The sequence below is a fragment of the Oncorhynchus gorbuscha genome, linkage group LG18, assembly GCF_021184085.1.
Source record: "Oncorhynchus gorbuscha isolate QuinsamMale2020 ecotype Even-year linkage group LG18, OgorEven_v1.0, whole genome shotgun sequence".
Classification (NCBI taxonomy): domain Eukaryota; kingdom Metazoa; phylum Chordata; class Actinopteri; order Salmoniformes; family Salmonidae; genus Oncorhynchus; species Oncorhynchus gorbuscha.
Window position 1 is genome coordinate 69,168,036 of NC_060190.1, and position 13,270 is coordinate 69,181,305.

General features: G+C 45.1%; 1 protein-coding gene across 16 annotated transcripts in view; it reads left to right on the forward strand.

Moving 5' to 3' along the window:
- Window positions 1-13,270, forward strand: part of LOC124002853 (neuron navigator 1-like) — a 163,662-nt gene that overhangs the window by 122,771 nt on the left and 27,621 nt on the right. For 13 of the 16 annotated variants that reach the window (XM_046310603.1, XM_046310593.1, XM_046310597.1 and 10 more), the window contains 6 exons: window positions 1,812-2,124; window positions 7,434-8,226; window positions 8,610-9,065; window positions 9,285-9,335; window positions 9,449-9,609; window positions 10,374-10,562. In XM_046310603.1, the coding sequence (XP_046166559.1) occupies window positions 1,812-2,124; window positions 7,434-8,226; window positions 8,610-9,065; window positions 9,285-9,335; window positions 9,449-9,609; window positions 10,374-10,562 (1,963 nt within the window). The remainder of the gene's footprint in view (window positions 1-1,811; window positions 2,125-7,433; window positions 8,227-8,609; window positions 9,066-9,284; window positions 9,336-9,448; window positions 9,610-10,373; window positions 10,563-13,270) is intronic. The other 3 variants (XM_046310596.1, XM_046310606.1, XM_046310608.1) reach the window with 1 other exon arrangement.

Below are 13,270 nucleotides of genomic sequence, written 5' to 3' on the forward strand. Positions count from 1 at the left end.
GTTTGATTGTGATTGTGTCGTCTGTGGACCTATTCCGGCGGAAAGCAAATTGGAGTGGGTCTAGGGTGTCAGGTAGGGTGGAGGTGATCTGATCCTTGACTAGTCTCTCAAAGCACTTCATGATGACGGAAGTGAATGCTATTGGGCGATAGTCATTTAGCTCAGTTACCTTCGCTTTCTTGGGAACAGGGACAATGGTGGCCCTCTTGAAGCATGTGGGAACAGCAGACTGGGACAGGGATGGATTGAATATGTCCTTAAACACACCAGCCAGCTGGTCTGGGCCGGCTGCCTTGCGAGGGTTAATAACACATTTAATGTTTTACTCACATTGGCTATGGTGAAGCAGAGCCTGAAGGTTATGGTAGTGGGCCGTGTCAGTTGCACTGTATTGTTCTCAAAGCGAGCAAAGAAGTTGTTTAGTTTGTCTGGGAGCAAGATGTCGGTGTCCCCGGCGGGGCTGGTTTTCTTTTTGTAATCCGTGATTGACTGTAGACCCTGCCACATACGTCTCGTGTCTGAGCTGTTGAATTGTGACTCTACTTTGTCTCTCTACTGATGCTTAGCTTGTTTGATTGTCTTGCGGGGGATTAGCTACACTGTTTATATTTGGTCATGTTTCTGGTCACCTTGCCATGATTAAAAGCAGAGGTTCGCTCTTTCAGTTTTGCGCGAATGCTGCCATCAATCAATGGTTTCTGGTTGGGGAAGGTTTTAATAGTCAACATGGGTACAATATCACCGATGCACTTGCTAATAAACTCGCTCACCGAATCAGCGTATTCATCAATGTTGTTGTTCGCAGAAATGCGAACAACAACATTGTATTAACAGACTTCTGCTCAGGGACGCTTTAGGTGAAACAGCATTGTGTCCTTGTTGTTTTGATGAATGAGTCTTGCGCTGCTCAACAAAGAGGAGAGCAGAGGTGATTCAATAGAGTTGAGGTGAATTGTGCCCTACAGGAAGGTACTATATTGTTTTAGCCATTCCCATCCTTGGCCACCGTGCTGAACGTTATTGTAAGGAAAGGTCAGAGTTAATCATTCTCAGCTGGTTCTAGTTTAATTGGACAGTTAATATTGTGCCTGCCCCGCAGACCACGAAAGAGCAGTCGTTACGTAATATGGTAGCAGTGGCCTAGAAAGGGGAGGGCGTTGAAAAACATTGTGAAAATAGCTGAAGCAAGACTGGGGGATTTGGAATCCAGTACACTGTTAAATCAGCCCAGATTGACCAACCTTTCATGTAGCACGTCATCCACAATGCATGCATGAGTATGTAATGTGTCTTCAGAACGCCAAGTCAAAAAGACTGATCATCCATTATGGGATTTAAAGGAGAACATGATTCATCCTTGATTCATTATTTCTATTAGCGACTACTGCAGTGAAAGACTCCGCAGATCATAACATAGTGACTGCAGTGAATCTCTGATGTTAAACAGTACAGGCTTATCAGTTTCCTCCCACATGCTCTTTCTCTGAAATGCAGACAGGCACTCAGACGGGACAGCAGAGATTACTGAGTGTAAACTGAGGTTCTGGCAGAGATAACAAACACAGTGTCTCATATGTACGCACACATGCACACACACCTGGCTGCCTCTCACATGAACCCTACAATAAAAATGTTAAATTCAGAAAATTCAAGAATTCCTAAATCTGAATTTCCATTATTTTTCTTCATTGATTGAACTGAAATGGAATTGACTTCAACACTGTGTTTACCATTGTGACCATACAAATATAATTTTTCCATTTGCAGAATACTTCATATCTCAATGGTTATATCCCTATGTCCTTATGCAGCTCCGCACCGATGCTGAGAAGCGCTCCCTGGTGGAAAGTGGCCTGTCCTGGTACAGTGAGGATGCCAAGGCCGCACGCAAGATGGACGGGGGCAGCTACGAAACTGGGAGCCTCAAGACCGAGACCCCCAGCAAGTGGAGGAAGTCCTCGAGACCCATGGAGGGTGCTAGTGAGGATGCAGGGGTCAAAGGGGAACTGAGGAAGCCCCAGATCCTGGGACAGCCAGGGAACTTTAATAAGAAGGGGCGCCACCCTCCTGTGGGCGTGACCTCACCCATTACCCACACCTCTCAGAGCGTGCTCAAAGTGGCAGGTCAGATTGAATAACATGTGGTATCTCTCTCTATCTCTGTCTCTCTCTCGTTCTGTCTCTCTCGCTCTGCCTCTCTCGCTCTGCTTCTCTCGCTCTAAGGTCTTTCTCTCTCTCTCTCAATTCAATTCAGTTTGCTTTATGATGAAACAATGTACATATTGCCAAAGCTTACTTTGAAAATGTACAATATTAACATCATTAATAATAATAATCAATATTGTCAACAAGACAACAGTAACAACAATAACCAAGGGTCAAAATAACCATACATTCAACAATAACAATAAGCATAAAGGACACTGTCCCTGATCTTATGGCAGGCAGCAATGTAGTGCGCTGCCAACCCACAGCTCTCTGTGTCCCTGACCCAACAGCACATATAGCCTGTCCTTATCAGAGAGGTCTTTGAAACATTGAATAAGGGGAAATTAAACTCTCTATCTCGGGTTCTACTGTAGTGAGGTGGTTGCACAGCCTTTGTTTTCCTGTGTCTACCCTTCTCAATGGCAAGTCTGTACTTTCTCAAGTTTTTTAAAATTGTCAAATTTAAATATTTTTTAATCCCATTTTCTCCCCAATTTCGTGATATCCAATTAGTAGTTACAGTCTTGTCCCATTGCTGCTTCTCGGGAGAGTCAAAGGTCGAGAGCCGTGTCCTCCAAAACACGACCCAGCCAAACCCCCCGGTTGCGGCCGGCTGTGACAGAGCCTGGACTCGAACCAGGATCTATAGAGGCACAGCTAGCACTTTTATGCAGTGCCCAAGACCACTGCCCGACTTGGGAGGCCCCCATCAAGGGTTTTCTAAGATTTTGATCAGTAACCATGGTCATATAGTTTGCCATGGTGTATAGTCGATTTAGGGCCAGATAGCACAGCATTTTGCTTTGTGCTTGTGTTTCCCAATAAATAATGATGTTTTGTTTGGACTGTGTTGTAATTTGTTTTGATCTGATTGACTGGATGTTCTGGTCCTGAGGCTTCAGTGTGTTAGTAGAACAGGTTTGTGAACTCAGCCCCAGGACCAGCTGGATGAGGCGACTATATTTTTTGCTCAGCTCTTGGTATTGCAGGGCTTGGTAATGATATGAGAGGGGGTCACTGTATTTTAGATGTTTCTAAAACTGAATTTCTCTCTTTGGAGTTTATTATTGGATATTGGCCTAACTCTGCCCTGCATGCATTTTTTGTAGTTTTCCTCTGGACACGTAGGAGAATCTTACAGAACTCTGCATGCAGGGTTTCAATGGGGTGTTTGTCCCATTGGTTGAAATATTGTTTTGCAAGTTGACCCCACACCTACCTGCCATCAAGTGCAATTGGTTCAATGACACATTCAATTTGAGTTTGTTTTTTAATGGCGTAGAATGCCCTGCTTGTTTTGTCTCTCAGTTCATTCACTGTATCATTAATGTGCCCAGTTGAGCTTATTTTTAAACCTAAGTAATTGTAGTGTGTGCAGTACTATATATATTTTGTACCAATTGTGAACTTTGGTCTAATTCCCTGAGATCTAGATCTTCTCTGGAAAATCATTATTTTAGTATTTTGGGTGTTTACTGCCAGGGCCCACGTCTCTCTCTCTCTCTCTCTCTCTCTCTCTCTCTCTCTCTCTCTCTCTCTCTCTCTCTCTCTCTCTCTCTCTCTCTCTCTCTCTCTCTCTCTCTCTCTCTGTCTCTGTCTCTGTCTCTGTCTCTCTCTGTCTCTCTGTCTCTGTCTCTGTCTCTCTTTCTGTCTCTCTCTCTCTGTCTCTGTCTCTCTTTCTCTCTCTTTTCTCTCTCTTTCTCTCTCTCTGTCTCTCTCTCTCTGTCTCTGTCTCTCTTTCTCTCTCTCTCTCTTTCTCTCTCTTTCTCTCTCTTTCTCTCTCTTTCTCTCTCTCTCTCTCTCTCTCTCTCTCTCTCTCTCTCTCTCTCTCTCTCTCTCTCTCTCTCTCTCTCTCTCTCTGTCTCTCTCTCTGTCTCTCTCTCTGTCTGTGTCTCTGTCTGTGTCTCTGTCTGTGTCTCTGTGTCTCTGTGTCTCTGTGTCTCTCTCTCTCTCTCTCTGTGTCTCTGTGTCTCTGTGTCTCTCTCTGTGTCTCTGTGTCTCTCTCTCTCTCTCTCTCTCTCTCTCTCTCTCTCTCTCTCTCTCTCTCTCTCTCTCTCTCTCTCTCTCTCTCTCTCTCTCTCTCTCTCTCTCTCTCTCTCTCTCTCTCTCTCTCTCTCTCTCTCTCTCTCTCTCTCTCCAGGAAAGGGTTTTTACTGCTTGCATTCATAAAGTGTGTTTGTGTTAAAGTAGAAGTATGAATGGCGTGACATCTTCAGGGGAGGAAACATGATTGTTAACTTGTTTTGCAAGATATCTTTGTCGTCCATAACCTCCCCTAAATGGATTCCACATGGAGAGTAGCCACGGCCAGCAGATATCTGCTTGATACCAAATGAAATGTTGAAAGTCTGTGCCAGAGTTTGATTGGAAGGCCTAGTACTGTACAAGAACACTGAGAAGAAATGCCAGTGTATTCCATACAGAACAAGGATCATCTCTTTGGGTTTCTCTCTTGGTTAATCTTCCCATGCTTCTTATCAAAGACAAACTCACTGTAAAACACTGTCTGTGAAGCATTCTTTGTCTTATATCTCCCTCTCTAACTTTGAGGATCAGCTGTCAGAGCAGCTTACCGATCACTGTACCTGTAGACAGCCAATCTGTAAATAGCACACCTAACTACCTCATCCCCATATTGTTATTTATCTTCTTGCTCTTTTGCACCCCAGTATCTCTACTTGCACATCATCATCTGCACATCTATCACTCCAGTGTTAACGCTAAATTGTAATTATTTCGCCTCTATTGTCTATTTATTGCCTTCCCTCCCTAATCTTCTACATTTCCACACACTGTACATATATTTTTTCTATTGTGTTATTGACTGTACATTTGTTTATGTGTAACTCTGTGTTGTTTGTGTCGCACTGCTTTGCTTTATCTTGGCCAGGTCGCAGTTGTAAATGAGAACTTGTTCTCAACTGGCCTACCTGGTTAAATAAAGGTGTTCTCAACTGGCCTACCTGGTTAAATAAAGGTGTTCTCAACTGGCCTACCTGGTTAAATAAAGGGGGAAAAAATGTATAATGATTTGAACATATTTTCGCTCCATACCTGAGTTTGAGGACTACAGATACCACATGAACCTTTATGGGCAGTATCAGTAGCAAAAGGACATTTAAACAGCAACAAAAGGTTTCCTTTCCAACAGTACAAAGTGTAGTATGGCATTTCAAATGGCGGGTGTGTGACTTGTTTCTTAATTAACTCTTTTTGAATTTTTCTCTGATTCATAGTTCAAGTAAAAATGCATATTTTTCAGACTAAGACGTAGTAGCAAGAGTGTGCAGCAGTGGAGGCTGCTGAGGGGAGGATGGCTCTTTATAATGGCTGGAATGGAGTACAATGGCTGGAATGGAGTACAATGGAATGGTATCACACACTTTCCATACCATTGCATTCACTCCATTTCATCCATTATTATGAGCCGTCCTCCCCTCAGCAGCCTCCACTGGTGTGCAATGTAGAGCATTACCTTTTATTCAGCCTAAAGCCAGTTCTATGGCTCTATTGTTTGCTAGTAATGAAATGCAGCGGATTACAATGATTTGTAGTGACTCATCCATCTGATCACAGCAATAATGTTGTGTTTAGGGGTTATTTAATTCCTCGCAATCTAATTATGATTGAACAATAGAGGAAACAATCAAACTGCCCTTCAATTTCCTGACTGATGCAATTTATTGTAATGCCCTCGACCGCTTATTTGTCTGATTAATGTGGCTGATTAGGAGGCTCTATGTTTTTTGGCATCATTCTCTGGGCTGAAAATGCAGTCTTGTGATATTCCCGAACAGACACTATTTTCTTTTTAATTTCCCCAATCAGTTATGCTGCTTTCAATTCCAATGACGGTATCCAATTGAGGTTATGTCATATGGGAAAGACTGGCAGCTATTTTACTGCTCTTTGCTTTTGCTTTCTTAACTAACCTTCACCTTTTCTCCCTGACTGAGTGACATGCACTGTTACTTTATAACGCCTCTGTTATTCCTTAAGAGTCTATTGACGCGCCCGTTCGTCCATCTAAGTAACATAATTGTATCTCCTAAATATAGGACAGACACTTCAACACCTAATCATTTTTTTACTGTCTGTATTGCCATTTATGGATGTGTTTGTTCTGTCTGTATTGCCATTTATGAATGTGTTTGTTCTGTCTGTTTTGCCATTTATGAATGTGTTTGTTCTGTCTGTTTTGCCATTTATGAATGTGTTTGTTCTGTCTGTTTTGCCATTTATGAATGTGTTTGTTCTGTCTGTTTTGCCATTTATGAATGTGTTTGTTCTGTCTGTTTTGCCATTTATGAATGTGTTTGTTTTGTCTGTTTTGCCATTTATGAATGTGTTTGTTCTGTCTGTTTTGCCATTTATGAATGTGTTTGTTCTGTCTGTTTTGCCATTTATGAATGTGATTGTAATTCAATGTGTTTCTATGGGCTATAGTAATAAAGACCAAATTAAATAAAACAAATGTATACCTACAGGGGTCCTAAAATGATGGTGTGACCATCTTAAAACAATTTAATATGTTAGCTTAGTCCCCCCCCAATAATGCATGCATTTATAAATGTGTCTGAGAAACATTTTTGTGACTTGTACATGTCAAGTTTCCAGAATAATATGAATGCACAAGTTACAGAGTGCGATTAATAAAAACTAAGCCTTTCCCTAATTTTTGTCAGTCACCAAAGTATTTAACCGTTGCATTGCATTACGTCTTGGTCAACGGCCCAGTTTGTCACACAGACATGTCTGCAGTACCTCTGAGATGTTTGTGGCTGTATGTTGGTGACTAGTTGTCTTCATCTAGGGAACATTAACCATATACACATGTTTCTTGTTATATACAGCTGCTTTTATGTGACCAAGTAGCCATTAAGCCATAGGGTACGGTTCTGGTCGTCCAACATTAGTAATGATGCTGTCATCCACATCCAGCCAGTTGACTGATGCTTTCTTTCACTCTTGATCTATATGCAATGGTCCACTTTCAGCTCCACTCATTATTACAGCTGGTAGGTGACTAATCATGACTAATGATAATGGTATGGTTGAATCTCTCTCAATTCAAGGGCTTCATTGGCATGGGAAACATGTGTTAACATTGCCAATGCAAGTGAAGTAGATAATAAACAAAAGTTATTTTTTTTATTTTTTACATTCAACATTACATTTACAAAAGTTCCAAAAGAATGAAGACATTTATCTCTCTCTCTCTGCAGCACCAAAGAGTGACCACAGGGCGGTGGACAAGACAAAGATGTCTGTGAAGGCTGCTGGGCTGCAGCGATCTCGTTCTGACGCCGGGAGGGATCATCTTCCGCAGCACCGGGAACTCCGCAAGCCCCCATCCGGCCTGGTCAAGCCCTCTGCCGGGGCCTCGTTCGGCTACAAGAGGCTCCCGACCACCAGCACCGCCACCGTAATGACAGCAGGGGGCAGTACCATCTCTAGTGGCTCTGCCACCTTGGGCAAGATGCCCAAGTCTTCTGGCATCCCAGTGAAGCCTCTGGGAGTTGGAGGAGGAGGAAGAGGGGGACGTAAGAATAGCTTTGACGCCACCGGCAGTGAGGAGGGGGGCTTCCTGGGGCCCAGCGCCCGTAACAGCCTCCAGTACCGCAGCCTGCCACGCCCCGCCAAGTCCAGCACCCTCAGCCTGATCGGCCGCCCAGGGTCGGCCCGGCCCGCCAGCAGCAGCATGGACCCCGGCCTGCTCAGCCTGAAGCCTGTCTCCATGGCCTGCCCCAGCCCTAGGGGGAAAGAGACTGGCAGTGGAAGCACTAAGGGGGCCAGTCGAGGAGGGAGCACAGGCCCTGTCAACCAGACAGACCGGGAGAAGGAGAAGGAGAGGGCTAAGGCCAAGGCAGTGGCGTCTGATATGGGCTCCCTGTGTGGCTCTCTGAAGATTGCAGACTGTCAGGGTGATTCTACTGGGGAGGCTAGCGCCAAACTGCATGGGCTGCGTAGGGCCAGCAGCAGCAAATACCCTGAGCTCTCATCACCCACCACTCAGAGGTAAAGTCACCATCCGGATACATTCCTACAGTACATTACAATTGTGCAATTTTTAGTTACAGTACTCCTTTTGCGGTGGTATGGGGTTTATAGAACCAGCTACATATATTACTCTGTTAGTGTCGACCCAGTTTGCTCAGCTGAATGTTCTAAGATATTTTAGGAAGAGTTACTGTGTCATTTTTTTAAACTACTCAAACCGCTTTATAGACATAAGAGAACAACACAGCAAGAAAACAAGTGTCTGTCATTTTGCGTGCCGTGTTTTCATGTCTTTTTCATGTCAGGCCTGAGAACAAGTCCAGAAAAGCAGGGTCTCTGGAGCCTTCGTGGTTCTGGATGGTGCTGGATCTGACATTCTGTGTCTCATGTCTAATTCATAGGATGCTGAGCTGCAAATCTCTGGGTCGGCCTCCCAGCCTGGCACACATGGACAAGGTCAACTCCAACAGCCTGGACTCGTGCGTGACCATTCAGGACCTCCCTCCTAAAGTGCCCCCCTACTCCAAGCTCCAGGACCTGGCTGGGTCCGTGCCACGCAGCACCATCCCCCGGGGCCTCACCCCCAGCCCAGCACCCATCCTGCACCTCGACTCCCCCAGCTGCTACCCCAGCCAGACCCTGTCCATGGGCGGCTCTCCGCTGCTCTACCCCAAACTGTCTGGCCTACACCGCAGCATGGAGTCACTTCCCCTCACCATGAGTGTTCCTCCCAGTGGAGGATATATCCGGGCAGAGTCCAGAGACAGGGACAGGGACAGCTACAGAGACAGGGAGGAGACGAGGAGCACGGGGACCTGGGGTGCTGGGAGCAGGACCTCCCTCAATCTCCCAGACAGGTGGGTCTAGACAGGAGCAAGACCCTGATGATGAGGTGGAATAGGTTTCGGAACCCTGTACTTCACCAGTCAGTATCTGTATGTTGGAACATACTATGATCAAACTGTTGCCATCTTTCTACTGCATCTGATATATTATTAATAACAAGATGTTCTACTATCATTGATTGTTTGATTGCAGAAAAGGTAATTATTGTTGTCTTGTTCTTTCTCTACAAGTTTGCAAACAGACAGGAACACCTTACCCAAGAAAGGATTAGGGTATGTCAAGTAAGTTTTTCATTGTTTTATGACACATTTGCTGTATCCAATGTACAAATGATGTAGTCTATCTTTCTCGTCCGAGGTTTAATTGTTGCTTTCTTCTCCATGCCCTGCTCCAGTCGCTACAGCTCTGGTCTGTCAGAGGATCAGTCGGAGGGGAAGGAGAGGCGTCACTCTCACACCGCAGTGAGCCTGATGGAAAGCGAAAGCCCCCCTCAGCTGCCATCGCCCACCCACATTCCCCACCTCTCCTCTGGCAAGGCTGTCCTCACTAACGTGGGTGAGTCTCAGTCTACTGCACCTTTATCCATCCACAGCCCTGCAGGTCTGAAGACTGACTGGAAAACTCTGTGTAACTCTAAACTCTCATTCAGACTAATCGTCCTGCTGGTCTGTATTTCAGCAGATACATTTGAAATGTTTAAGGCACAGGTTGAAAGCAGCAGTAACAGCCCGGCAGCAGCGGATGCATTTACTTTGTGTCCGTGTGATGTTGGTCGTGTTGAATTACAGAAACACATAACGCTCCTTTAGTATGAGCCTGTGAATACAGTAAATATGTATCCACTCAAGTACATTAACACCCTGTTGATGTTATAGTTCAGAAATTAATCTAATCCTATTCAGAACTTATCAAGTTACATAGTTAAATATTTATTTTATAGTTAAGATTTGGCTGTGTCAGTAAAATATGATGATTTCTTATATGTGTACTGATGAAGCGTGAATAAGCAGGAGATATAAAAGACGCTCAGTGTAAAGCAATGCTATGTATGTACAGTATATACATACTGTATATCACTTTAACTGTTTGTGGAACCTGAGTGTCTCCTTACACTGTGTCATCAGGGTGAGGTTCCCCTCGGGAGTGTGTGTGTGTGTGTGTGTCGGTGTGTGTCGGTGTGTCGGTGTGTGAGTGAGTGCAGGTATGTGTGAGTGAGTGCAGATATGTGTGAGTGTGTGAGTATGTAGTGTACGTGCGTGCCTCATACAGTTTCTTTGCCAGCCTGCCTCTTACTCATGCCAACCTTCCTGCCCTCCCAGTTGCCCCCATACCGAGCGGTGCCCCCAGGATAACCCGCTCCAACAGTATCCCCACCAACGACATGGCCTTCGACCTGTATGGCACCTCTCCACTGGGCAGCACCATGTCACTGGCCGACCGGCCAAAGAGCATGATGCGCTCTGGATCCTTCCGCGAGCCTGGGGATGACTGTGAGACAGCTAGCACATGTAAGTAACCTGTATACAAATATATCATTCCATTTCTAAAGCTGGACCCTATGGCTCTGTTTCTAAAGCTGGACCCTATGGCTCCATTTCTATGGCTAGCCCTATGGCTCCATTTCTAAAGCTGGACCCTATGGCTCCGTTTCTATGGCTAGCCCTATGGCTCCATTTCTAAAGCTGGACCCTATGGCTCTGTTTCTATGGCTAGCCCTGTGGCTCCAATTCTAAAGCTGGACCATATGGCTCTGTTTCTATGGCTAGCCCTATGGCTCCATTTCTAAAGCTGGACCCTATGGCTCCGTTTCTATGGCTAGCCCTATGGCTCCATTTCTAAAGCTGGACCCTATGGCTCCGTTTCAATGGCTAGCCCTATGGCTCTATTTATAAAGCTGAACCCTATGGCTCCGTTTCTATTGCTAGCCCTATGGCTCTATTTATAAAGCTGAACCCTATGGCTCCGTTTCTAAAGCTGGACCCTAAAGCTGGCTCCATTTCTATGGCTAGCCCTATGGCTCCATTTCTAAAGCTGGACCCTATGGCTCCCTATGGCTCCATTTCTAAAGCTGGACCCTATGGCTCTGTTTCTAGGCTAGCCCTATGGCTCCATTTCTAAAGCTGGACCATATGGCTCTGTTTCTATGGCTAGCCCTGTGGCTCCATTTCTAAAGCTGGACCATATGGCTCTGTTTCTATGGCTAGCCCTATGGCTCCATTTCTAAAGCTGGACCCTATGGCTCCGTTTCTATGGCTAGCCCCATGGCTCCATTTCTAAAGCTGGACCCTATGGCTCCGTTTCTATGGCTAGCCCTATGGCTCCATTTCTAAAGCTGGACCCTATGGCTCCGTTTCAATGGCTAGCCCTATGGCTCTATTTCTAAAGCTGGACCCTATGGCTCCGTTTCTATGGCTAGCCCTATGGCTCCATTTCTAAAGCAGGACCCCATGGCTCCGTTTCTATTGCTAGCCCTATGGCTCCATTTCTAAAGCTGGACCCTATGGCTCCGTTTCTATGGCTAGCCCTATGGCTCCATTTCTAAAGCTGGACCCTATGGCTCCGTTTCTATTGCTAGCCCTATGGCTCCATTTCTAAAGCTGGACCCTATGGCTCCGTTTCTATTGCTAGCCCTGTGGCTCCATTTCTAAAGCTGGACCCTATGGCTCCGTTTCTATTGCTAGCCCTGTGGCTCCATTTCTAAAGCTGGACCCTATGGCTCCGTTTATATTGCTAGCCCTATGGCTCCATTTCTAAAGCTGGACCCTATGGCTCTGTTTCTATTGCTAGCCCTGTGGCTCCATTTCTAAATCTGGACCCTATGGCTCCATTTCTATTGCTAGCCCTATGGCTCCATTTCTAAAGCTGGACCCTATGGCTCCGTTTCTATTGCTAGCCCTATGGCTCCATTTCTAAAGCTGGACCCTATGGCTCCATTTCTATTGCTATCCCTGTGGCTCCATTTCTAAAGCTGGACCCTATGGCTCCGTTTCAATGGCTAGCCCTATGGCTCTATTTCTAAAGCTGGACCCTATGTCTCCGTTTCTATGGCTAGCCCTATGGCTCCATTTCTAAAGCTGGACCCTATGGCTCCATTTCTATAGCTAGACCCTATGGCTCCATTTCTATGGCTAGCCATCCATTTCTAAAGCTGGACCCTATGGCTCTGTTTCTATTGCTAGCCCTATGGCTCCATTTCTAAAGCTGGCCCTATGGCCCATTTCTATTGGCTTATCCTTCTTCAATTGAGGACCCTTGGCTCCGTTTCTAAAGAAACTGGAGGTTTTTCAGGTCAGCTCCATTTCAATTCAGGAAATTCATTGAAATTCCAATGCGATGGCTCCATTTCTAAAGTGGATAAATGTTTCTAAATGATGATATGACGTCTTCGTTTGATCACTATCCACAGACTTTTTAAACTACTGCGCGATATGGTTCAAGGTGCCTATAAATCAGCACAATCTACTCTCTTTTTTAAATTCAAATTGCGCCCGTGTTGAAGCTTGAATTGGGATTATGTATATTGTGCTAATGAACATACAAAAACCCTATGGCTCCATTTTTAAAAATGTGGCGTTTGTGGTGGGTACATGGGAACCGCCATCTTTATGGACCTTCACCATTTCCATTTGAGTGACTGTTGAGTTTTCATGGCTCCATTTCTAAAGCTGAACCCTAAAGGGAAACTGATCTTCTTCCTAGCCCTGTGGCTCCATTTCTGAAGCTGGCCCCCAGGCTCAACCCTCTAATGCTAGCCCTTGAGGCTCCATTTCTCAAAGCTGGACCCTATGGCTCCGTTTCTATTGAGAGCCCTACCTCCATTTCTAAAGTTAGATGTGCCCTATGTCCATTTCTAAAGCTGACCCTAGTTTTCTCTGTCACTTTATAATCATTCATCTCTTCTTCCCATTGGCTCCATTTTTCTAAAGCTGGATATCCTGCCCTATGGCTCCTGTTTCTATCTACACTCCCTAGTTTACTGGCTCCAAAGTTTCTTTTAAATCTGAATACTATAGATGAATCACTTTGTAGCATATTCTGTGAAGTGTGAATATGGCTCCATTTCTAAAGCTGTGGAATGATTTTGCTCTCTGTCTCTTCTTGCTAGCCCTGTGGCTCCATTTCATAAACACTGGATCCAACTATTCCTCCATTTCTGATTAAATCATCCAGAAACAGTTATCCCTGTGGCTCCATTTCTAAAGCTGGTCCCTATGGC